General features: G+C 41.9%; 1 protein-coding gene across 3 annotated transcripts; it reads left to right on the top strand.

The window, feature by feature from the left end:
• The first annotated feature begins 5,729 nt into the window (after positions 1 to 5,729).
• IFNGR2 (interferon gamma receptor 2) lies at positions 5,730 to 24,049 on the top strand. Of its 3 annotated transcripts, XR_016280224.1 has the most exons (8): positions 5,733 to 5,949; positions 12,622 to 12,748; positions 12,865 to 13,034; positions 14,765 to 14,910; positions 17,783 to 17,924; positions 20,318 to 20,469; positions 22,078 to 23,301; positions 23,903 to 24,049. XR_016280224.1 is itself a non-coding variant. In XM_089512066.1 (7 exons), the coding sequence occupies exons 1-7, from the start codon at positions 5,859 to 5,861 to the stop codon at positions 23,951 to 23,953; spliced, it is 879 nt and encodes a 292-aa protein (XP_089368192.1). In that variant the 5' UTR covers positions 5,730 to 5,858; the 3' UTR covers positions 23,954 to 24,049. The 3 variants fall into 3 exon arrangements, 2 of the variants coding, with proteins under 2 accessions (XP_089368192.1, XP_089368191.1); XM_089512066.1 differs by lacking the exon at positions 22,078 to 23,301 and having other exon boundaries at positions 5,730 to 5,949; XM_089512065.1 differs by having other exon boundaries at positions 22,078 to 24,049.
• Positions 24,050 to 24,519: the final 470 nt, after the last annotated feature.

Here is a 24,519-nt window from a genome sequence, read left to right as displayed (position 1 = left end):
AAGGGTCTGGAAACCATGTCCTATGAGGAATGACTTAGGGAGCTGGGGATGTTTAGGCTGGAGAAGAGAAGGTTAAGAGGTGATATGATAGCCCTGTTTAAATGTTTGAAGGGATGTCATATTGAGGAGGGAGCAAGCTTGTTTTCTGCTGCTCCAGAGAACAGGAGCCAGAATAATGGATGCAAGCTACAGAGAAAAGAGATTCCAGCTCAATATTAGGAAGAACTTCCTGACAGTAAGGGCTGTTCGACAGTGGAACAAACTCCCTCAGAGTGTAGTGGAGTCTTCTTCCTTGGAGGTCTTTAAGCAAAGGCTGGATGGCCATCTGTTGGGGATGCTTTAATTGAGAGTTCCTGCATGGCAGGGGATTGGACTGGATGGTCCTTGTGGTCTCTGTCAACTCTATGATTCGCTGATCTTAAAAATGGTGGGAATCCAAGTGTAGTGACTGACATTAATCCATTCCTCCCATCATTTCACAGATGCTAGTGTCTGGGGCTCAACAGACGGGCGCTTTGCACCTGCCTGGGCCCAAACTAGGGGTGCACAGGGGCTGAGCGTTTAAACGCTCAGCAACCCTACCACGCATCCCAGGCACCATCTTGGTGTGCCCCCATACAGCATGCCAATGGTGCCCCGCACACAGACTACTTGTCTGTAGTAAACAAGAGAATGATTTCTGAACTGAGAAATCCCCACTTCAGCTCTCACCTCTATCATAAATTCACTACGTGTTCAATCCAACCACCACTTTATGTGTGAGACTATGAATCCTTTTGCATTTATAATATGAAGAAAAACAAAACTTATTTATAGGACTTGTAAGAATCATTATTTACCTTCTGGGAGGCTTTGAAGATTTAAAATGTACTGAAGACATGCCTACAGAGCCATTGTGCTGTAGTGGTTTGACTCTTGGGGACTGGGTGTTTTTATTTGTGGTTTTTCCACATTCATAGAATCATAGAGTTGGAAGAGACATTCATAGAGGTCCTTCACCCTTAACCCCAGCGAATGTGGAGGAACCACTATAAATATATAAATATAATATAAATATAAATATACTCTAATATACAGAGTATTAGTGGAATTTGGGAACAGCCTATCTTGCCAGACTATCTTGGCAATTGTACTGTGGGGTGAACATCACTGGCTCAAACTGGTTCTGTATTTTTTCCTCTTCCCCCTTATATGTCCAGATTGGCTAATACAAAAGAAGGAATACTTAATATTATTCACAGATGGTATTCAACTCCCATCCAATTATCAGGAAGAGTTAAAATGTCCCACCATCATCATGAAGCTGGAGGGGTTGCAAACAGACTGGCTCCTATCTTCATTTGTGTACAGAATATGCTAAATTAAAAGTTTTTGGGCAGCAGTCATAAACCAGATCTCACTTATCACCAAACAAACTGTCCATTTCTGTCCTGCCCTTTTGTTACTCCATTTGTATACCAAAGAAAACAGGGCTCTGAAACATGGAAACCTTTATTGCCTTCCTCTGGCAGCTGCAAGAACTGAAACAGCTGCCCACTGGAAGAAGGGAGATTCAACTCTGGAAAAATAGTGGGCTAGAGTTTGGAACATATGGTTCCTTGAATAACTTTCCTACACCATCCGTTCTTGTAATGGACAAAACTGCAAACAGCCTGCTCATTTAACAACACCTAAAACATGACCCATAGAACTGAGCTGGGCTTTAAAAGTCTTGTATGGGGATTTATTCCTGAGCAAGCATGCACAGAACTGAGGTGTGTTTGGCCAGTGAAAGTCCACAAAAGCGGGGTGGACTGACTGCACCTGCATCCTACTTCTCTGCTCCTGCCCATGCACACAGCCAGCATGCTGATACATTTTTCCAAGTAAAGGATCAAGTAAAGGAGGTTCGCAAGTAGCAGCTGCCTTCCTGCCTTTCCTTCTGGGTGGCACATGGGCACACCACCAAAGCAGGGGACAATGACCCCCCACACACACACATTGTTGGTTGTTGTTAGCTGCCCACAAGTGGACCCCAACTCATGGGGACCCTATGGATGAGACTTCTCCAAGACCCCCTGTCCTCCACCACACTACTCAAGTCCTGTAGGCTCAGGGTGACCAGATGTCCCAACAGCAGTGGAGGACAAGACACTACAAAAACATGGGGCATTCAAGGAAAATGTAGGACATTACCAGATAAAAGCAGAAAACACTAACATACTGTAAAGCCAGTATTAGAAAGCATTATTTAGCCTCATTCTTGAGAAGCTGGGCTGAGAGAGGGGTGATGAGAGCGAAGTGGCTTTCTTGTTGCAAGGGGCCAGCCCCTTTGTGACTCGTAGCGTTGCCGTTTCTGCTGGCAAAGCAGCTATCCTGAAGTAACAAGAAGTAGAAAAAGGATTAGCCTAGGTTTTTTTCTTGCACAGAATAAATGAGTGTCCTTTTTTGTTTATAGAACTGTATATAATTTTCTGGTATTATTTCAGCTGTTTGCTTTCTTTTGCTACTTTGAAATGGTTTGGAGATTTATTCAATAAAGAATATTTTGACTAACATAAATGTCAATTCATGCTTTAGACATGCTCAAAATGGTGGGCATTTTGGAATTCCTCCTGGAGAGAAGGCTGAAATGTAGGACGTGTCCTGGAAAAGGACTCCTGCCATTGTATGTAGGCTCAGGCCTGTGGCCTCCCGAGTCTATCCATCTGGTGTGTAGGCTTCCTCTCTGTCTATTCCCCTCTACCTTCCCAGCATTATTGTCTTTTCCAATGAGTCCTCCCTTCTCATGATGTGGCCAAAGTATGACAGCCTCAGTTGGATCATCTTGACTTCCACAGAGAGTTCAGGCTAGATTGGTTCGAGGACCCATTTGTTTGTCTTTCTGGCTGTCCATGGTGTCCTCCGCACTCTTCTCCAACACCACATCTCAAACAAATTTATTTTCTTCCTATCTTCTTTCTTCACTGTCCAGCTCTCACATCCAGACATGGTGATAGGGAATACAATAGCTTGGACTATTATCACTTTAGTGCTCAGCTGTATATCTTTACACTTTACATCCACCATACCAGGGGGCTCATACAGCGCAGATAGGGAGCCTTATCACACGGAGGGCTTTGCAACTCTGTTTGACACAACAGCGGGTCCAACCATGCAAATTCACGCTAAAACGTGATACATTATCTCATGTGATTGCTTTCTATGGGGGGTTGTTCTGAGGCACTTCCACAGTCAATACAAAGTGATTCCTCATTTTGGTGAATTCGGTTCCAAGCAAATTCACAAAAATTGCTTCTAAGCTCACTTCGATTTCACTCCGAATTGGTCTGGTGTGGAATGCAACTTTGCTTTCGTCCTCGTACACCTCCCCAAACCTCCAAGGTCCCACATTTCCCATGATGCTGCGCTGCAATTTTGCCCCATTTGCTTCCAGTGCTCAGAAGTGTAGATTTAGATGTAGATGACAGGTGTGAAGGGAATGAAACAGGAGGCTGGGGGGAAGAGATGGGAGCAACAGAGGGGGCCATCAGAGGCTGGGGGAAGCAACAAACTCCAACTCCCAGAATTTCATAGCCTCAAGCCAAGGACCCTAACCCCACAACAAACTCCAACTCCCAGAATTCCATTGCACTGAACCAGGACAGTGAAAGTGGAGTCAAACTGGATTATTTCCCAAGTGCAGATGCAACCTAAGATAAGGCAACTGTTATAAAGGGAAGGAGAGTGGATTGGATTCAGGGAGGTGGTACTTTAGGAAGCATGGAGAATAATTATAATAATTATAATTAAAAAAAACAAAAATGTTTTAATAATAATAGTAATAATAATTTATTTTTATAATAATAATAATAATAAGTTATTAGTTTGCTGAGGCACCAGAGCTCTCTGGCAGAGAAGGCTCAATGTCTCATGACACTACAGTTCCCAAAATTCCATAGCACTGAGCCAGGACAATTAAAGTGGAGTTAAACCAGATTATCTCCCCAGTGCAGATGCAACCTAAGAGAAGGCAACTGTTACAAAGGGAAGGAGAGTGGATTGGATTCAGGGAAGTGGTATTTTAGGGAGCATGGAGAATAGGGGAAACCGGATCATTTCTGCACTCCTTCAAAAGGGGTCTCCTTCACAGCCAAAGGATTTACTTCCAAGTAAACCTGCAGCTTCTACACTGATTATTTTGCAGTGACAGAAATTTATTAATAATAATAATAATAATTCCTTAATAATAATAATAATAATAATAATAAATGGATGGGGGCTCTGACACGGAGGATGTGGCTGAAATTGATGAGGAGAATGACAGGAGGATAGATGTAGATGTGGCTGCAAGGAACACAGAGAACCAGTTTGGATTTGGCTGCCAGGGATGGGAAAATAGAAGGGAGGAAGAAACGTGCAGCAGTCATTCATGTGAGGCTGTCATTCACGTGAAACTGGAACCAGGAAGTGGCCCCCTTCTTCACCCTGGAAGTGCAAAGGTTCACAATGTGCTCAGGCCCCCACTGAGCATGCGCAAGAGTCCCAATTCAAATAGCTGAATCCGCATGGTATGTACGGGTGTGGTAATTCAATGTGCATTTGCTCTGCTTTGACTCAGGAATCACCACAATTTTGTTGTTCACGTGTGATAATTCATCAGGTGGATTGCCTTGGATTCGAATTGACTCTTCTTCCCCTTCATTTTGAATGAACTCTGGATTTGAGTTCCAGTCTCATGTATGATAAGGGATAGTGAGGGCTACAATTCAGTTCTGGTGGCCCAGAGACCCCTTGTGAGAGGACTATGGGACACCCTCCTTGGATTGTATATTATGCTTTTGGATGAATAAGAGTGGCCTCCCTTCATCTGAAAAATGTTCCGCCCCTGAGATTAAATGGTGCACCCTAATCATGCCCTGCCATGGAGCAGTGCTACGGAATTCCAGGAACTGTACTTTGTTGGGGCACCAGAGCAAAGAAAGGGCAGGGCAAAGCAAAGCTCTGCCATGGCTGCATGCTATGAAATTCTAGGAAGTGTAATTTGTTGTGGCACCAGGGCAAAGCTCTGTCACGGCTTAATGCTATGGAATTCTGGGAATTCTAGTTTGCTGTGGCACCAGAGAAGAGCTCTGCCATGCTTCCATGCTATGAAATTCTGGAACTTGTATTTGTTGTGACACTGGAGCAAAGCTCTGCCCTGGTTCAATGCTATGGAATTCTGGGAACTGCTATTTGTTGTGGCACTGGGGCAAAGCTCTGCCATGGCTCATTGCTATGGGACTCTGGGAATTCTAGTTTGTTGTGACAACAGAGCAAAGCTCTGCCATGGCCCAATGCATTTGTTGAGGCACCAGAGCACAGTTCTGCCATGCTTCCATGCTATGGAATTCTGGGACTTGTAGCTTGTTGTGACACTGGAGCAAAGACTCTGGGACTTGTAGTTTGTTGTGGCACCAAAACAAACTGCAGAGCAGAGCAGAGCAATGAAATCAATCCCATTAAATTCTGGGGGTTGTAGTTTGCTCTGCTCTGGGCCCACAACAAACTCCAACTCCCAGAATTCCATAGTCTTGAGCCAGACAAAGAGTTAAAGCGGGTTACTTCTCCGGTGCGGATGCAGCCCTAGAGAGCCCAGGGAGTTTCCAGTCAGGGGCCCCGCCTCTGCCTTCGCCCACAGGAGGAGGCCTGGGCCTGGAAGAGAGAGGCCTGCCTGCCTGGGCTGAGCAGGGAAGAAGGAAGCAGGAGGGGCCCGAGGAGGAGGAGGAGGAGGAGGAGGAAGGCCTGGCTGGCGGCGACTCTGCAGACAAAATGGCGGCCCTGGCGGCGGCGGAAGAGCAGAGGCCCCCCTCAGCGTCCTCGGCCTCAGGGGAGTCGTGAGGAGGACGGGGAGGGCGGCCATGGCCATGGCCATGCGGCCCCTCGGCCTCCCTCTCCTCGCCGCCTTCTTCTTGGTCCTCCTGAGGCCCCTGTCTTCCTCGGCCAAGGAAGGTACTGCTGCCCAGAGGAAATGCTGGCCTCTAGGAAATGATTAGGAATAGCTGTCTGTAGGGAAATGTTGGGGAACACTTGAAGGGATGCAACAGGAACAGCAAATGGCAGGAATGTCTTGGCAAGATTTCCTGAGACAGCTGCTTTTTAAGCCTTCCTCTGACTATTGAAAGGCAGCATGGTCTAGTGGTTTGGGAAGGCATTAAAACAAATGGCAGTGCTTGCTCATAGGGGAACCACACCTGTCTATAGCGAAACATTGGGGAATACAGTAGAGAAATATTGGGGAATACTTGCCTATTGGGAAACATTGGGTCTTTCCCCCCATTTCTTTCCAAAGATTTGGAGAGAGCTGCCATTCCCAATTGATGCCTGACCTGACTACACAACAACAACAACAACAACAACAACAGCAACGTTTATTGATTAATCAGCTGGCCATATCAGACTACACATTGTCTCCTCCTCCAATTTCAGTCAGGGTTTCTTATAGGGCATTCCACTGAAATGGCTTTGACCTCTTCTGAAGATTCTTACCAACAACAACAACAACAAAAAACATGATAGGGTCCCTATAAGTTAGAAACAACATGAAAGAACACACCAACAACAGACACATTGTAGATGGTATTCTAGTGGCCAATGTTCAGCATCAAACATCTGTGTTGATCCTGTTGGATATTTCTGCAGCATTTGACACTCCGGATCATCAGATTGGGAATAACAGGAATGCTGTTTTGTCTGATTGTTCCTCCTGTCTTTCATTTTGGAGATCTATGCCAAAAGCTTTGCCTGTATCTCTAGGGGTGCCACAAGGATCAGTCTTGGGTCTCCCTCTTTTTTCATTATATACCCTCCCTCCTGGATTTTCTTATTTCAAATTTGGGTTTTTAATATCACATTTACACAGACAACACAGAGATTTTCCATAGTTATAAATTAATTGTTGTCTCAGTGTGGAAGTCCGTGATGGACTGCTTGTCGAGCATTTCTCATTGGATGGCTGTCTTAAACTGAACATGGCAAAAATGGAGCTCTTACCCTCCACTGTGTTTACAGGGTTGTTCAGTGGCTCCTTTCCTGGCTGGCAGAAACCTCAGAGTCCTGCTGGATTATTGTTTGTCTCCAACCCTTTATTGGGATGACAGCATAGGCATGTAACTTCCACCCCTTGGGCATCCATAGGATCCATAGGTTTTTTGACTGTTGAGATTGCTCATCTGATTGTCCAAGCTTTGGTTATGTCACACCTGGATTATTGCAATAGCCTACTGGCAGGTTTGCCTTCTTTTTCTCTTCTTCCTCTGGCTTTAATTCAGAACAGTGCCATTTGGGTTGTCTTAAATCTCCCTAAATGTTCACTTATTCTTCCCCCTCATAGATCCTTTTTTTGGCTACCGTTTTGGACTAGGAGACATTTTAAACTTTTGGTTCTTGTATTTAAAGCTCTGCTTTAATCTCTCCTGGTACCTGGCAGCTCAGGTAGCATGGTATTCGTTCCTCTTGAAAGGCTGCAAGCCTTTTAAGATCTGGCTCTGGCATCTGTGGAACTGCCTTCAACTAGAGGAGGGTCTCACCCATTTTTGTTAGGGATTGAACACTTTCTTTTTTGATTCACTGGATTAAGCTGCTGAATTGTGCCTAAAGTTACTGAGATGGGTAGTTGCTGGTGGAATGCTGGTGGTTTCATGTATGTTTATAGTTAGGTTTTATTGTCTCTTTCATTTATTGTATAGTGGGCGCTTGGCAACCACTGGAGTTTGGATCAGGATCCCCATGGAGACCAAAATCTGTGGATGCTTAAGTCCCATTATATACAGTGGCATAGTGAAATGGTGTCCCTTATATAACATGGCAAAATCAAGGCTTGCTCTTTGGATTTTTTTTTAAATATACATTTTTAAACCTTGGATGGTTGAATGTATATGTTACACATTTCTCCCTTTTGTGGAAAGGGCATTATAAATAAGTGTTGTTCATTTCCAGTTCCATATTCGTTCTGAAAGTTCGTGCCTTGCCCTTACATTTTTTATTTGCAAAACCTTCTTGTTATGTCTTGAAGTAAACTCTGAGTTATGGCAACCTTATCATAGAGTTTTCTAGGCAGGATTTATTCAAAGGATGTTTGCCATTGTCTTCCTTTTAGACTCAGAGAGGATATTAGCCCAAGTTTACCCATTGGATTGCCATGGCTGCAAAGGTATTGGAATCTTGCTCTCCTGGCTGAGATCCTACATCACCAAGTGTAGTGTACAGTTTCAGCAGGTGAAATTATGCCATGGCTCCTCTTTACCACCCTCAGGATTCACCCTTTCACTATAATAGCACCCCTGCCAACAGCTATTCAGTGATGAGAAGGGAGAAGTGTCTGGCTACATCCCCGTAACCAGACATGGCATAATGACCGGGGGGGGGGGGGGGTGTCCTCTGGAAGTCTCAATGAATATTCTGCGTCTGGCTCTGGGGACATAGTCAGATGCCTCTCCAGTCTCCTCCCTCCACCAGTCATTGAATAGCTATGGAGGGGGTTGTTCCCACTAGGTGAAACCCCGCGTTCTGAATCGAATCCAAGGAGTGGCGTTCCTATTAGGATCCGATTTAAACCTAGAACGGTTCTAGAGCAACCCGCAATCGTCCCCACTACAAATCGAATCGCGGGATAGAAAATTAATTTGAGCTTTCCTCATTTAACTCGTGTTAAAAAAACACTAGGGTCCGACCTACGTTTTTCCATTGATTCGAGTTAGGAACCGGAGTATTTAAATAGGAACGACAGCCTTTGAATCGTGTTAGATGGATGGGAGGAGCGGACTGTGTTGGGGCTGGCCTTGGGGGAGTTGCCCTTTCTGTCCCCATCTGTCATGGCTGTCGCCATTTTTGCTTCCCTCACCCCTTTGTCCGCTGTGGTCTTTCAATAAGAGATAAGAATTATTTTTATTTTTGCAACCTCCCCTCTGTGTGGGGAGAGCCCATTTCTAACGGAGGAGAGGCAGGAAGGGAAGGCTCCTTTCGAAGAGGCATTCCCTGCCCGCTTGGGCACTGATCTCGCCCAGACAGGGAAGGGAAGGCTCCTCGCGAGGAGGCATCTGATCTCGCCCAGGCAAGGAAGGGCTCTGATCAATGGGGGGGGGGGGGATAGAGCCTTTCTCCCTCCCTTTCTCAAATGGAATCTGCCTTCTCCTCCAACCCTGGAAAGAGAATCTTTGGGAAGAGTGCTCCCTCCCTGCTTTTCCAGCAGCCTCCTTCATTGATCTCTGGGCTCTCTGAAGGGATTCTCCCTGGCTGTCTTGGGAGACAGGATGCTGCCCTCCAAAACCTATCCCATAGTTCCTCTGGAAAGAGCTTCACTTTGCCAGAAGCCTCTCCCATTGATCTCTGTGCTCTCTGAAGGGATTCTCCCTGGCTGTCTTTTGGGAGACATGAAGAGGGGATGCTGTCATGCAAAACCTATCCCATAGTTCCTCTGGAAAGAGCTTGGGTTTCTTAAATTCGCTTTGCCAGAAGCCTCCCCCATTGATCTCTGTGCTCTCTGAAGGGATTCTCCCTGGCTGTCTTTTGGGAGACATGAAGAGGGGATGCTGTCATGCAAAACCTATCCCATAGTTCCTCTGGAAAGAGCTTGGGTTTCCTAAATTCGCTTTCCTAAATTCGCTAAATTCACAAACAGTCAATGAAATGGAAACGATGCCAAAAGATAAATCGCTTCCAAATATTCCGGATTAACGTTACGTCATTCTGACATACTATTGATTGACAGCTCCAAATAAGGTATGGAGGAGAAGAATCGCTTTATTTAAACACCGATTTCATGCCAAGTAGGAACGCTTGCAGGTAAAAACTTCGATTTAAATAACCAGATGGGAACGATGAACAAAGCGATTCGGATAGCGGGATAAGAACAGTGTTATTTTGAATCGATTTTATTAAAAACGTTGTATTTTAAATCGTTTCAAATCTTAAGTAGGAACAACCCCGAGGAGGACTATTGCAATGACATGGTGAATCCTGGGGGAGCCTTTGGTCGTTGCAGTGAGAGGAAGAAAATATCAACCACCACAATGACAGAAAAGAAGAAAAAACAAGACATACATAGGCATCTGTTGGACTAAAGCTTGTGCATGTCACTAACAAGGTGCTGCCAGCCTTGGTCTGACACTCAACACTGCAGTAAAGAACTGAGTCTCTAAAGCGCTAAGCACATTCCACCCACTCCTACCCAGGTTTTATGCATTAAAAAATCAATGTAAATGGGAATTTCTGGATTCAACATCCTTTATATTTTACTTGTAGCTCTAGCATAATTTCCTTGGGTGTTTTAACAACTGAAGACCAAAAATAAAAAGCCCATCTGTAAGCAAATAATCTTTTGCCTACCAGTATTAAACCTAGCCAGGATGATGATGATGATGATGATGATGATGATGATGATGATGATGATGATAGGTTTTATTTATATACCGCCCAATCACTGGGAATCCAAGCGGTTTACAACAGAGGGGATAATACACGGTTCCATGCCCTCAGGCTTACAATCTAAAAGACATGGCACAAAAGGAGAAGGGAATGGTGAGGGTGTAGGGGATCAGGTCCAGCATTCTTCTCTCCCTCTGAGACCTGGACCAAGGCAGATGGACCGGAGAGAGGGCTCTTCTTCTTCAGGCTAGCCCTGGTGGAACTGGGACAGCCTATTCTCTCCCTCACAGGCTGAAAGATGACAGTTATGGAGGGATGAGCCTCTATCTTCAGGCTAGCCCCTGATGATGCTGAGGACCTTATCGCACACACAATTTTAAACGTTCTGGGGACCAAAGGAGGACGCTCGTGTGCGCACGTGGCTGCCCAAAAACGGAGTTTATCGCACACAATTCAGTCCTCCAACAGTCCCCGTTCCGTCCCCCGGCGCGCACCCGTTCGCGTCCAGTCCTGACAGGCGTGATTTTTTGCTGACGGAAGGTAATCACTGGACGCGAACGGGTGCACGCCGGGGGACAGAACGGGGCCTCTTGGAGGACGTCTTCGTGTGCGATAAACTCTGTTTTTTGCAGCACGTGCGCGCACACGAGCGTCCTCCTTCGGTCCCCAGAATGTGTGTGCGATAAGGTCCGTAGTCAGCCTGTTCTCTCCCTCACAGGCCGAAAGATGATGCTAATTCCTTACCCATGGATCAAGGCAGGGAAAAACAAAAAAATTAACAATTAGCAACATCAATTAAAACACTTTAATTAAAACATTAAAAGGATAAGTAAGGCCCGGTATAGACAGGGCCAATTTTAGGGCTCGGGAATATGGAGCGTCTGCACACTCCCAAGCCCTACCGCGCACCTCCGGCAACATCATGGCTCGCCTCTGTCCCCATGACCACCATGATGGCGTACGCATGGTGCAGCCTCCAAATGGCGCCCTGGGCACATCCCAGAAAGAAAGTTCTTTTTAAGCCTCCCAAAGGCCATGCCGTTTGGTTTGCGCGACCTCTGTGTGGAGCAAAAATGGGTGGCTGCAAGACTCCCTTTCAGGGCTGTCTGCACAGCCCCTAAGACACAGACATTTTTAAACAGTCTACAATTAAAATTCAACATCTTAATTCATAATTTAAAATTACCTGGATAAACCTGCCAGAAGAGATTAGTCTTCAATGCTGTTTTGAATTCAGACAGTGTATTCAGCTGTCAAATCTCTTCCAGCAGGTCATTCCACAGACTAGGGGTGGCTGAAGAAAAAATCCTCTGGCTGACAGTTGCCAACCTTGCCTTGGCTGGCTGGAGTAAACGTCTGCCAGAGGACCTGAGAGTACGGGGAGCATTATTTGGGAAGAGGCAATCCTGAAGGTAACCTGTAAGAAGGGATTTAAAGGTAAGAAGGGCTTTACAGGCAAGAGCCCTGGTGGTGCAGTGGTTAAATGCCTATACTGCAGCCACTCATTCACAAACCATAAGATTGTGAGTTCAATACCACTGAAAGGGCTCAAGCTTGACTAAGGATTGCATCCTTCCGAGGTTGGTAAAATGAGTACCCAGATTGTTGGGGGCAATTAGCTTACAATTTGTAAACCGCTTAGGGAGTGCTTAAGTGCACTGATAAGTGGTATAGAAATGTACTTGCTAATGCTAATAACCAACACTTTGTACCTTGCCCTGAAATTTATTGGCAGCCAGTAGAGTGATTTGATATTTGTGTAATATGATCACTCCTGTACATCCCAGTAACCAGTCTGGCTGTCATGTTTTGAAGGTAAGAAGGGTAAGAAGGGCTTTCCAAACTTGGTACAGAGGTAGTCCAATGTACAGCACATTGCAGAAATGTAGCCTTGAGGTCACCAGTGTGTGCTCTACCATCATTAGGTCCTCCAGCTGTAATTAGAGACCCAGCTGTCATAAGAGCCAAAGCTGATAGTAAGTACTCCTGGCCATTGGTGTCTGATAAGCCCCGGATTGTTTTTAACTGTATTGTATTAAGGCATGATGTGAGCAGCTTTGGATCTTGTATGGAAGATAAGCAGGATATAAATGAGACAAAACAAAATAAAATACCCTAGCCCTATTTTATCTGCACAACCATTGGCAGCCCATTCACCATTGCCAGTATTATTATTCTGCTTTGTTCTGCTCTTTGGTGATGTTTGCATTTAAATATTTTTACTCCTATGAAATGTTCTGTTTTTATTTTTGTTTTTAGAATCTTCTTTGTTCTTGCCCGCACCACAGAATTTGACCATTCAGTCATATCATTTTGAGAATGTGTTGAAATGGTCTCCAGTTAAGGGAATCAATGGAACAGTATCCTACCGTGTGGAATATCGCTTGTAAGTAAATACCATCATTCTTATATACTAAAATAGTTACTTGCATTCTTAAATATTTTCGTTGAAAAAATGCAACAATAAGAAATTCCATTAATTGTCTGGTCTTTTTATTGTAGACAGTCTAATGAACATTGGGAAAAGGTGAACTGCACAGATATCACAAAGCCTGAATGTGATTTTGATCATGGCAAGGATTTTTATCGCATTATTTTACGTGTTAGGGCTGAACAAGGGGGATTAAAATCTAGCTGGAGTCAAGCAGATCCCTTTCAAGCAAAAAGAGACAGTATGTATCTTTTATTCCACTTTCATATTACTGTAGTATTATCACTGGGAAAATATTATCTGTGGATAAGAAATGAAATCAAAGTCATCAGTACTCCTATTGTCAACAACAGTTTTGTAGCAGTATAAACACTAAGGAATTTATTATGCCATAAAGTTTCATAGATCAGAGGCCATGTCCCTCTGATGAAATTCATGGCAACTTTAAGCTATACTAAATTTGTTAGTTGTTGAAATGTCAAGAGTTTTTGTTTGAAGCCATAGACTAGTATAGCTGCACACATACAGGGAAAGATTTTACATTTATATTATAGAGGTATGCTGGTATTACCGTGGCATTTCATACATAAGATGTAACACTGTTCAAAAGATGTTGTTATTCACTGTCAAGTTGGCTTCGAAGTTGGTGAATCTGTGACTAGAAGACTTTCAAGAGTCCTGATTGTGTAAGCCCTGCTCTGGTTTTGTAAACTCAATCTATTTGTAATGTGATCTTCCTGTTTTTTTACCACCTTCCACATTTCCCAGCATTATCATCTTTTCCAGTGTTTCATGTTGTCTCATGGTGTATCCAAAGCATGAAAGCTTCAGTTTTGTAATTTTAGCTTCTAGGAAGGTTTGATTTGCTCTAGACCCCATTTCTTTGCCTTTTTGCTGTTCCATGGGATCCACAGAACTCTCCTCCAGCACTGCATTTCAAATGAACTTTTTTTCCGGTCGTTTTTTTTTCACTGGCCAGCTTTCACAAACTTACATAGATTCAGATGACATCGCATATATGTTTATGTGAAGGAATAGCAAATGAGAACATCCTCATTTGCCAGTAGAAAATATTCCAGTCCAGATTTGCTTATTGAGAAATTTCCAAAATTCCTTTCCTACTCTGTGCACTCGCAAATTCTGCATTGGGGTGAACAACGGTAGAGAGGTTGGGCTGCACTGTTGTATTTTGTTTGTTTTGATGGTTGTTTTTTCCACATTTTATGGGGTGATTGGGTAAACTACTGCATCTGGCTGATTTTTAGGTAGAAAGTCACCTATTTTTTACAAAATTCAAGGGATAAGGGCTTCGAGATCCACATTTTGGGATCCAAAGGACCACAAGCAGCCCACAGGTTCTACTTTGTCCATCTTCTTTCTATATGAAAGAGAACACTTGTGGATGACAATCAGTTGTCTGATCTGTTTCTCTGATGTTTATGAACTTCCCTGTTTCTGATTTACATAAACTTCCTTTATTATTATTATTATTATTATTAACCTTTATTTATAAAGCGCTGTAAATTTACACAGCGCTGTACATACAATCTTTTTAATTGGACGGTTCCCTGCCCTCAGGCTTACAATCTAAAAAGACACGATACAAAGGGAGTGGTGGTGGGGAAGGGGCCTCTCTAGTAGGATAATACATATAAAATACATAGCAATACAGGAAATGATTCAATAAAACAGGCAACAAAAGAAAACAAAAGAACATCAAATAGCAAGTTTCCTTTAGACAGATAGAGAACACCAAGGTTTCTTACTGCCACAATGATTTATCCCCTTTAAATGGCAGTCATAAGAAATGCTGCAAGTGTGCGTTCCTGTGTGAATGTAGATCTGCTGCTTCCATTAAATGAACCAATATTAGCATAGAGTGGAAATCAAGCCTTTGATGAGCTGCATTTGATTGAAACTAATGGAAAATGGTGTTTTGCCAATTTTTGCCTTTGTCTTCATCTGTTTCAGCAATGTTGGGACCTCCACGAGCAATAAATGTGACCACAGAGGCAAACTCACTTATTTTGAGATTTTTGCCTCCTTTTGCTTATAGAGGAAATTCCTTTGTTTTTCATTATAGAATATACTCCTGGGAAGAGTCAGTGGGCAGAAAAGTAAGTACAGTCATCCCTCTATATTTGCAGCTTTGATTATTCACAGATTTGATTAACATGTTCTCTCTAGGAAAATGTAGGTCCTCCAGTGCAACTCTGTGGTCAACTTTAACTAAAATTTACACTGGAAGAGCTAGAGATTCCTAGAAAGAATACTCTACTAGGCATTTGTAGCTCCTCCAGTGCAGTTCTGTAGTCGGTGTCTGTTTGACATTGACCAAAGAGTTGCACTGGAGGACTTAGAGAGTCCTAGAGAGGTGTCCTCTCAGGTAAAAGCATAGTGTTTTTGTTATTTGCAGTTTTTCCATATTCACTGGGGTCTTGTTCCCTTAACCCTAGCGAATATGTAGGGACAAGTGTACTTGCCTTTGCTGAACCAGTTGGTCATGAAATAATTTCCATTCATGATGTAGACACACAGAAATACTTTTTAAAAGGTGGACAAGTGTGATGGAATTCTGTTCACATCCTGTCAGTCACACCAACAAATTTTCAGCAAAATGCAACTGACTACTTCTGGTTTTTATTTTACCTCATTATGAGCTTAGTTCCCTTTTGGAAAGTTGCAGTGTACACTGAGGGGTGGGGGCACAAAACATTTTTATGTGTTCCATGTGTTTTGGGCATTCCTATGGGTGACACTTTCCCTATCCATAGGTACATGTACCAGATGGTACCAGATGTACATGTACCAAATGGGTTTTGGTAGCTAGAAAACCCATGAGGCTTACTTGGGCTATACAAGCTGGAATAATAGACTGTTTGCAACTTTGTGTAACATACCTTGCTGCATCTGCCCTACAGAAATAATACAGTTTGACTGAATTAACTTTAATATAACTTTTACTGCCTTGGCTTAATGCTATTGAATCTTTGGATTTGTAGTTTGTTGTAGCACAAGAGTATCTGACAGGGAAGGCTAAATATCTCACGAAACTTGAAATTCCAGGATTCCATTGCATTGAGACTTGACAGATAAGTGGTGTCAAACTGCATTATTTCTGCAGTGCAGATGCAGCCCAGGATACCACTGTATCACTCACCTTTTTGTTGTTCCAGAGACCAGAATCCTCTACCTCCCTCATGCAAATCCACCTTTTTCATACTGCCTACACCCAATCCAGCCATATAGTGGCCAGTTGAGAGCAAGAGATATCCAAGGAGCATCTGGCTATATCCTTACAGCCAGATATTCAGTGATACCATTATCCTCTAGGGACTTATGGAGAACTCCTGGAAAGTTCTAGAAGATGACTTCACCATCACACATTTGGCTATAAGGGCATAGCTAGCTGCTTTTCATATGTTCCCTGATTCCCACCAGCCTTTACATGGTCATGGCCCGGGCCAGTAGCATGAAAAAGGTGGATATAAAGGGAGAGGAGACTGGACATGTGGTGTAGTTCCACCTACAGAATTTATATGCTATATTTGTTTGATGGTAGGATCTCAGCTAGTAGTGTCAATTATTGTTGATTTGGAAAACCTCTAGTGCGCATCTGTGTTTTCTTTATATCTATTGAATGGTTGACTTCTATTATCCTTTTGAGTATATTTAACCTACGTAGTTTTTGGATTATCATATAAACTTGGACTGGACAATTTTGATGAATAGAGAGTAATTTTGTAGCCATGGGTCATCAGGGTGGTTCTGGTCACATATGCTATCCAAAGGCCAAAACAATGAAAATGACATTAACTGGAAGTGGCCAGGAATCAACTTACAAATTTGAAAAAATGTATATTTTTTTTCCAGTGTTAAACCAAGGGTGAGGTTGCAAACAATTTTAAGGGTGAACTATTGATCCTGGAGGCTTCTAGGAAAGGTAGTTCGTCCTTTTTCTGACCAGAAAAGAGCAATTAGAGGGGTTGGGAGGGGACTGGGGGCTTCTGAAATTGCTGTGGGTGCTACACTTTGCTGACTCCTGATATATATTAATAGCAATTTCAGTTCTCCCAGTTTCTGTCCTTATGTACCCCAAAAGACCCCTGGTGTGTGCAAGAGGAAAGTATATATAGATGTGTGGTTAGAAAAATATTTTTAAAAACTGGAGGAGTGGCCTACAACCATGATGCAACAGTGTGGACTAAATATGCTCAGTGATCATGGAACACTTGCTGTCTGGGGCAGGGAGGTGGGGAGGGGAGCAAGGGACAGGGAATGAAGCCCCTGGAATCCTGCACAGAGAGGATGTCCACACTACACATTTTTAAGGTGCCAAAAGGATCAGTGTTAATGGAACTTCATAAATTGTCTTTAGAAACAGTTCCTATCTATGGAGACCATCACATTAAATTTTCTGTTAAGAGATGTTGTCCTGCATCTACCAAAACCAGTTATCAGGTTGCTTAGGAAGTTTCAGTGTGGGATCAGCTTTATTTTGCACTGAAGAATGTATCTCTTGATGGGAGGGGTGTACAAAAAGTTTTGGGTATTCCCATAAAAGCATTCTCAGAGGAATGGTGAGTATAGCTTGGGCATAAGAGAAAGAGCTGATAAGCTACTGCAGAACAACATGGCCCTGATATAAGTAGGGAAAGCTTTGGACAATTTTAATTTGCAGGAAACCAGATGTATGTAAATTCTTGAAAAAGGAAATAGCACAACCACAGCAAATCACATTAAGCCCACATAATATCTCTTCTACAATATTTTGAGGTACAAAAGTGTGTCAGTCATAAGAAATCCTACTAATTCTGTTGGATTAGAGCAGAACTATTCTTTAAAAATAGACTAAAGGTCTGTAACATAATTCCTTGGTATAATTACAACTAAACTATGAAGCTCATATGAAGTAGATATTAAATCAGTTTAGTTATAATTATTGCCATATAAGAACACTTGAATTTTCTCTTCCTCTGCCCTGTACAGGATTCAATAACAACTAAAAATACTGAAAAGAAATTCAAGGATCTAAAGGAAAGAACAGTATATTGCTTTCAAGTACAGGCAATATATGATGACAAAGAAGGACAAAAAAGTGACACTTACTGCAAAAAAACGACAACCACTGGTGTGTGTTTTCTTCATAAAGAATTATATATTAATTACTATATCATGAAACTGATGTGCACTTAAAGTAGTAGATTGCATTCATGTAATTTCTAATGCTAAAATGATGACTCTTACAAGTTAAGGAGTAGTTTTCAATAGCTACATAGCTATATCAAGTTGTTCAATTTGTACTAAAAAGAAAATGGTAATTATAGCTCTGGATATGTAAGATTTTATGCTTCCAAATGGGATCTTATATTAGAAATAAAATGTTCACATTGGCGGGATACAGACTGTCCAAAAAGGGCAGTCTGCCGCCGCCTCCATTTCTGCCGGCGGGAAGGCTCAGCTGCCAAACAGTGAGGCTTCCCGGCGTTGGAAAAAGAACCCGCAAAAAGTGTCGCGCAAATGACGCACTAGTGACGTCGCAAACGCAATGGGACGTATGGATGCTACGGGTCCGTCGTGTCAAAATGGCAGCGCCTGTGCAAACAGGGCGCCGCCATTTTGACGTACTGAGTATGTACTAGGGTTAGGGAGTGTCTGAAAAGGATGCTTCCAGGCAACCCTAGCACGTACTCAGTATGTGCTTTTTGGCCCATCTGGACAGGGCCATTACCATATATACTTGACTGTAAGATGACCTCATAAGTCGAGGGCAGGTTTTGGGGCCAAAATTATGGATTTTGATAGGACCCACACATAAGTCGAGGGTAAAACTTAGGGGCATGTAATGAAGGATATAAGGGACCAAACAAAGGAAAACAATGCCAAAGAACTTACAAAATTCCAGCAGGCATAAGTATTGGTTCTCACACTAAAGGCTGGATGGATGAAAGAGTAGAAGGGGATCAATGCTTCCAGGGCAGATTAAATTCTTGTCTTTCACCAGGGGATGGTAGGTAGGTAGGTAGATAGATTTCAAATAAAGTACAGTGTGCCCGCGTCATACGCGGGCGTGCTATATGTGCCTTTCAGCATAAACTGAAAGCTGTGCAAGAGCACGCGGGGTGTAAGGGGTGGCACATCCTATTCAAATTAATGGGGCGTGCACCCATGGTGCACGTGCGCCACCACATGCACGAGCCCCATTCACTTGAATGGGGCTTGAGCATACGTGGTATTTGCTTTATGTGGGGGAGTCCGGAACGGATCCCCCGTGTAAAGCAAGGCCGCAGTGTACTTACATTAACCCAAGGATAAGTCGACTCATTTTTTGGGTCAATTTTTAAATTTAAATTGCTAGACTTATACATGAGTATACAGTATACACTAAGCATGTTTCCATGCGTTTTAATTTGAATTTTGCAGAATTTGAAATTCTGTGTGCTAAATGTGTAGTTATGGATCAGTGTGCAAAATGTGTACAGTAGCAAGAGCTGGAATAGGACTGGAGAGGAGGTATAGAAGATATATTCAAAGGAAATGGAATCCCAGAATTCCATAGCACTGAACCATGGCATTTAAAGTAGAGTCAAACTGTTTTATTTCTGCATTGAAGACAAAGCTTTATTGATCTCTTTGGTTTTGAGTGGTCAATTCTAAATACTGTAGTACTGAATCCTTATAGGAATGTAAGTTTTGCTGATTTCAGTGAGATTTAGTTTGTGTAAGAAGCAAAGGTTACTTGGATACATGTATCATGCTTTTACTAATCATAGTATATGATTTCTTCCTTATCCTAATGTAGGAGTAGGGAAACACTGGCCTTCTGGATGTTGGTGGACTGCAACTTCCATCAGCCCTCACCAGCTTAACTGATAGTGAGGAATGTTGAAAGTTGCAGCCCAATAATATCCAGAGAGCCACTTTTTGCTTACCTTTGTTAGCTGAAAAAGCCGTAGCAACTTTTGCACAATGTTTAATTGTCTCTGTTATCCAGTATTCATTTCTTTGAGGGAAAATTGTGTTCTTCCTGCTCCTCACATAAAACTCCCAGAACCTTGCAGACAAAAATGTAGCTTAGTTCAAACTAAAATGTGACATTGAGCCACCCAGCAAGCTCCTGACATCTGCCTGCTTCCTTTTGCTATCTTGACTCTGAGCTCTGAATCCCACTTTCTGCCAAAAGCACATACATTTCCCCTCAGGAAGTTTCACATCAAGTTTGATAGTGCCCCTCTCCTATATGTCGCTATGGTAGGAAGTGTCATTCAGCTAAAATGACATTTCATTCCCTCCCCAACACACACACAGAGAGAGAGAGAGAGAGAGAGAGAGAGAGAATCTGCCAGTATCCAGTTCTGCCTTTTTGCAGTTATGGAGAGCATTTCACTGCATTATTTGAAAACTAATCCATGAGAGCTGAGACATTGGTTCATTCATAGATTTTTGAGGTATTTTAATAAATTTTAGTAATCATGTCAATAATATCAGGTTAAGAATAGCTGATAACACTTTTTTCTTTTTCAGAAGCAACACTATTTTTTTGCATACTGGGATTTGGCATTGCAGTTTTTGTCATTTTTGCAATATTTATGTGTCTGTGGCTTATTCGGAAGTATAAAAGTGCAATTAAATCTTTTTGGCAGCCACCTCTGAGAATACCTTCCCACTATGAAGAGGTTTGTATAGTGATCATTTATGATGGTTTAAAATAAAGTGCAATTAGATTAAATTATAACTAGTATGTGTTTAGTGTTTGAACTTTGATCTTAGACTCAGATTGATAGATCTATGTTATGAGATATTGTATGACTTCCCCTGTGGTCTCCCTGTACTGGTGCAAGGAGAGGAAAGTTGTTTAGTAGCTATGAAGCAGTAACACTGGAACACAGTTTCAGCTCTTGGATTAAGCAAAAACACTGCCTGGCTTTTACTGGCTGGTTAATGTCTGTGATGATATGCTGCTCACTGTAATTGGATCCTGATAGAACTTGCATTCCAGAAGGGGCAGGAGGACATATGATCCTTACTTACTTTATTCTGAGTTGGCTCAGGAGTGCTGTTTCACACAGGCTTATATTTGACAGCAAAGTCTGACACTCATTTTCTTTCACAGTTCTAGTTTTTCTAATAAGAACTCTTCCAGGTACTTAAAGCACTACATCAAAAGTGTCAGATTTTTTTTTTATTATTGTCATTATTGTCATTTTGTTGTGGGTTTTTTTTTTTTTTATTATTATGAAGTCATCATTTCACATTCATCTGTTTGTGTATTTGCTACTTGATAAATATATGCCTGTCCTCAAACTCTGGTTTGATGGTAAAGTATTCTGTTTCCAATTTGTCTTTAACTCAAGTACATGTCATTCAGCTAATGAATCATTCGGTTAATCATTGAGCTTCTCTTTCTTGATTTTTTTAGATAGAATGAAACTGTGGTTTGCTTCTCTCACATACCAAGTGAACTGAAAAAACAGCTAGAATAAATTGAAATCACAAATACATTTGTAGGGATCCAGGACAGTGGCCAGAATCTTGTTGGGAATTTGCACATGTGTAAACACCATATAGTACTACCCAATGAATCCCAATCCCTGTTTACCAGGAAGCAGCCACTGCAGTCAATGAGAGCCTGTTCCTTTTGCTGAGGAAGTTACTGACAGTCTCATTCCTCCCATGAACAATCTTTAGGGCAGGCAGAAGCATGACCTCTGTTGCAATTCTACCTTGCACCAGAGATCGCTCGCATGAGAAGCCAGTTCCTTTCTGTCGATGCAGTTTGGGGGAACTTTGATGGTCCCTATCTAGGCATCGTGAATACAAAGTAGTCATATAACTGCATTACACATTCATAACTGCCCAGCTGGATTCCAACCATTATTTCTAGTATCCTTTCTGTTCAGCAGGGAATTTCTGACAAATACAGTGTTTACCTGATAAATTATGATAAAGATGGGCTAGGTGAAGTTAGTTAAGAAAGCATAGAGCAGTATTAAAAACACAAAGAGAATATACATAATTGCCCAATATACTAGCACAATCAAGCATGGTCAAGAAATGATTCTTACAGGCTCAAATAACCAGGAATTGAGTTGTTTTACCTGCCACTCAAGAGGGATAGACTTCTCTGCATGCTTTTTCACTTTTCTTTGTTATGAACAGTTGCCCTTCATACCAGGGAGTGGGGGCAGTCAGGTGCTGCACTTGATCATATTTGCAGTGAACTATAATGTAGAGCTTATTCTGCATATTTTATTTAATTAGTAATGAAATGCTTCTTTTTTCAGGACTTACAAAATGCTCAAGTGGTCACATTTCAAAACTGTGCAGAAGAACACTGGGAAACAGTGTCAGTTACCTCTTGTATGGATCAAAGCCAAATTTTGAGAGACAGCTTTGTTAGTGGAAATCAAGTAGATATATCAGAATGGAAAGAACATAGATGACAATGTATAGAGCGTCTTCATCTCACACTTATCAGTGAATCTTAAATGTCCACTTGTGGAGTTTTACTACAGAGAAATTGTTTCAAAGGCCTCAACACACCCTTCTTGTGTTGAACGGTGAAATGGAAAGCAATACTAAATTTGCGTTGGAGGACACAAATGCCATGGATCAACAGAGCTCTATTTAAATACTTCTCAAATGATCAGAGACTATCAGGTTTATGGTTTCATGGTTCACTGCAGTAGGCCGAAACCTGAAATCAGGTTTGGAATGCAGTTCAGTTAGACTGCAGTACGGTTCAGTATAACCAGGAAGGTACAAGGAAAAGTATATGTCAGTGATCTCATGTTGCCTCATATATAGATGGGAGTGCGTGGGCAAGGGTGGGGTGGAGTTCATGTACAACACAGAGAACAATTGTATTGCTCTAGTTTTAGTACAGTGGCACTACCATTGTATATAATGGCAATTTCAGGCTCAAATTAATGTTTTCATTTTTACCTTCTGAAGCACTGGAGGAGCACTATCACCATGTTTCTCTCCTTCAGATATCACTTGAAAGTCTTCCTATCTTTTGTTGTAAACAGTACAATAGAATACACAGAGCGGAGCCTTTCATTTGTGCCCCTCACATTAAAGAATGGCTGTACTTGTTGCTCTCACTTTCCAGTTTAATTGACAACTCAGTATGATTATTTGAAAAGAAATTTACAGTATGGTTTACATTTACATTTTATTTTAGGTTGTTTTTCTACTGGACTGATTATGGTGTTTGATTTTCAACCTTTTTAAAGAGAACCAGCATGGTTAGTGGTTTGAGTATTGGACTGTGACTCTGGAGACCAAGGTTTGAATCCTCGCTCAACCACAGAAACCCACTGGGTGAGCTTGGGCAAGTCACATGCTCTCATCCTCAGAGGAAAGCAAAGGCAAACCCCAGCTGAACAAATCTTGCCAAGAAAAGCCCATGATAGGTTTGCCTTAGGGTTGCCATAAATTGGAAACTACTTGAAAACACACAAGAACATAGTCTTGTATATTGCCTTGAATGCTGCTATTCAGAGGTGAGGGACTTGTGTTATAAAAGCATTATAAAGTACATACTGTATGCTTTTTAATTTTGTATTTGGAATCAAAGTGCACCCAAGGAAACTAAAGTTTAATTTTTAGTTCACTTTGTTCTAGTGCTGGGTAAATTTTTTTTTACTTGACAGAGACAAAAACAATGTAAATAATCTCCATGCATGTGAAGAGAAGGGTAAATATATTCGTTTTTTTTAATGGTCATGTTCAAACAGCACAATAAGCCAGAATTCCTTAAAATACTGGCTTGCTGGGAGCAACACAGTGTGCTAGACATGCTGCTCAAACAGCCATCCTGCAAGTGGCATCAGCTAAACCAGCCACAAATATGGCTTGTCATGATGTCCAAACCCATGATTTTGGCTTGTCTAGGAAGGAAGGAAGCAGAGCGTTGGGTTCAGACATTACAAAAAGCAAACCACAGACTGGGTTCAGATATCACAATTAACAAATTGCAGCAGGAATGCTTGGGCAGCATAGATCAGCACATTTCCTGATTGTTGATATGCCAGAGTTCTGACTCACCATGATCTGATGCCGCCTAACATATCAAAACATTTCATCTTTTTTATTCCTTGACAGAAAAGAACACTGGCTGGAAGAATAATGAAATACTTGGAATATTCTGTGTAAGGTTTAATACTTTTTTTTTTGTGCCAAAATTTGAAAGTTTTTTTTTTCCTTTTTGAGAAAAGTGATACTGCTGAAATAAATTCTTTTCTATTTGAAGTAGTATAAGCTGTTGCTGTGTAATCAAATTACTACACTCTGAATCTAATTGCTATTCCCAAATAGAGTAGACCCAATGAAGCAACGGAACATATTTTTATTTTATCAAGTTTATCTTTAGTTAATTGAGCTCCTCAATTTGGGACTTGTAGGCAATCTGGTGTTATTACTGAATTGACTTAAATATAAGACATCACTAACTTAAATGGAGGAGTCTATATCTAGGTAGTCTCTTGGGAGGAGTTTGGCCTAATATTTGTCCTTTGCTTTAGTAAAGACATCAGTGTCTGTCACTAGGCTCCTGCAGCACACACAAAAAGAGCAGTCCCACAGGTTCCAGTCATTTTTTATTCAAAACTAAAAATTGGTACAAGTAACATGAAACAAGGAAATGAAACAATGTAAGTCTTGCATAAGTAAACAAACACATTTTGAACCAGCTGTGGACTAACTGAAGTTTCTTGCAAAGT

The sequence above is a fragment of the Sceloporus occidentalis genome, unplaced genomic scaffold (genome assembly GCF_023333645.1).
Source record: "Sceloporus occidentalis isolate IW3139 unplaced genomic scaffold, rSceOcc1.0.p SCAF_2, whole genome shotgun sequence".
NCBI classification, from domain to species: domain Eukaryota; kingdom Metazoa; phylum Chordata; class Lepidosauria; order Squamata; family Phrynosomatidae; genus Sceloporus; species Sceloporus occidentalis.
This window is presented reverse-complemented; position numbering and strand designations above follow the sequence as displayed.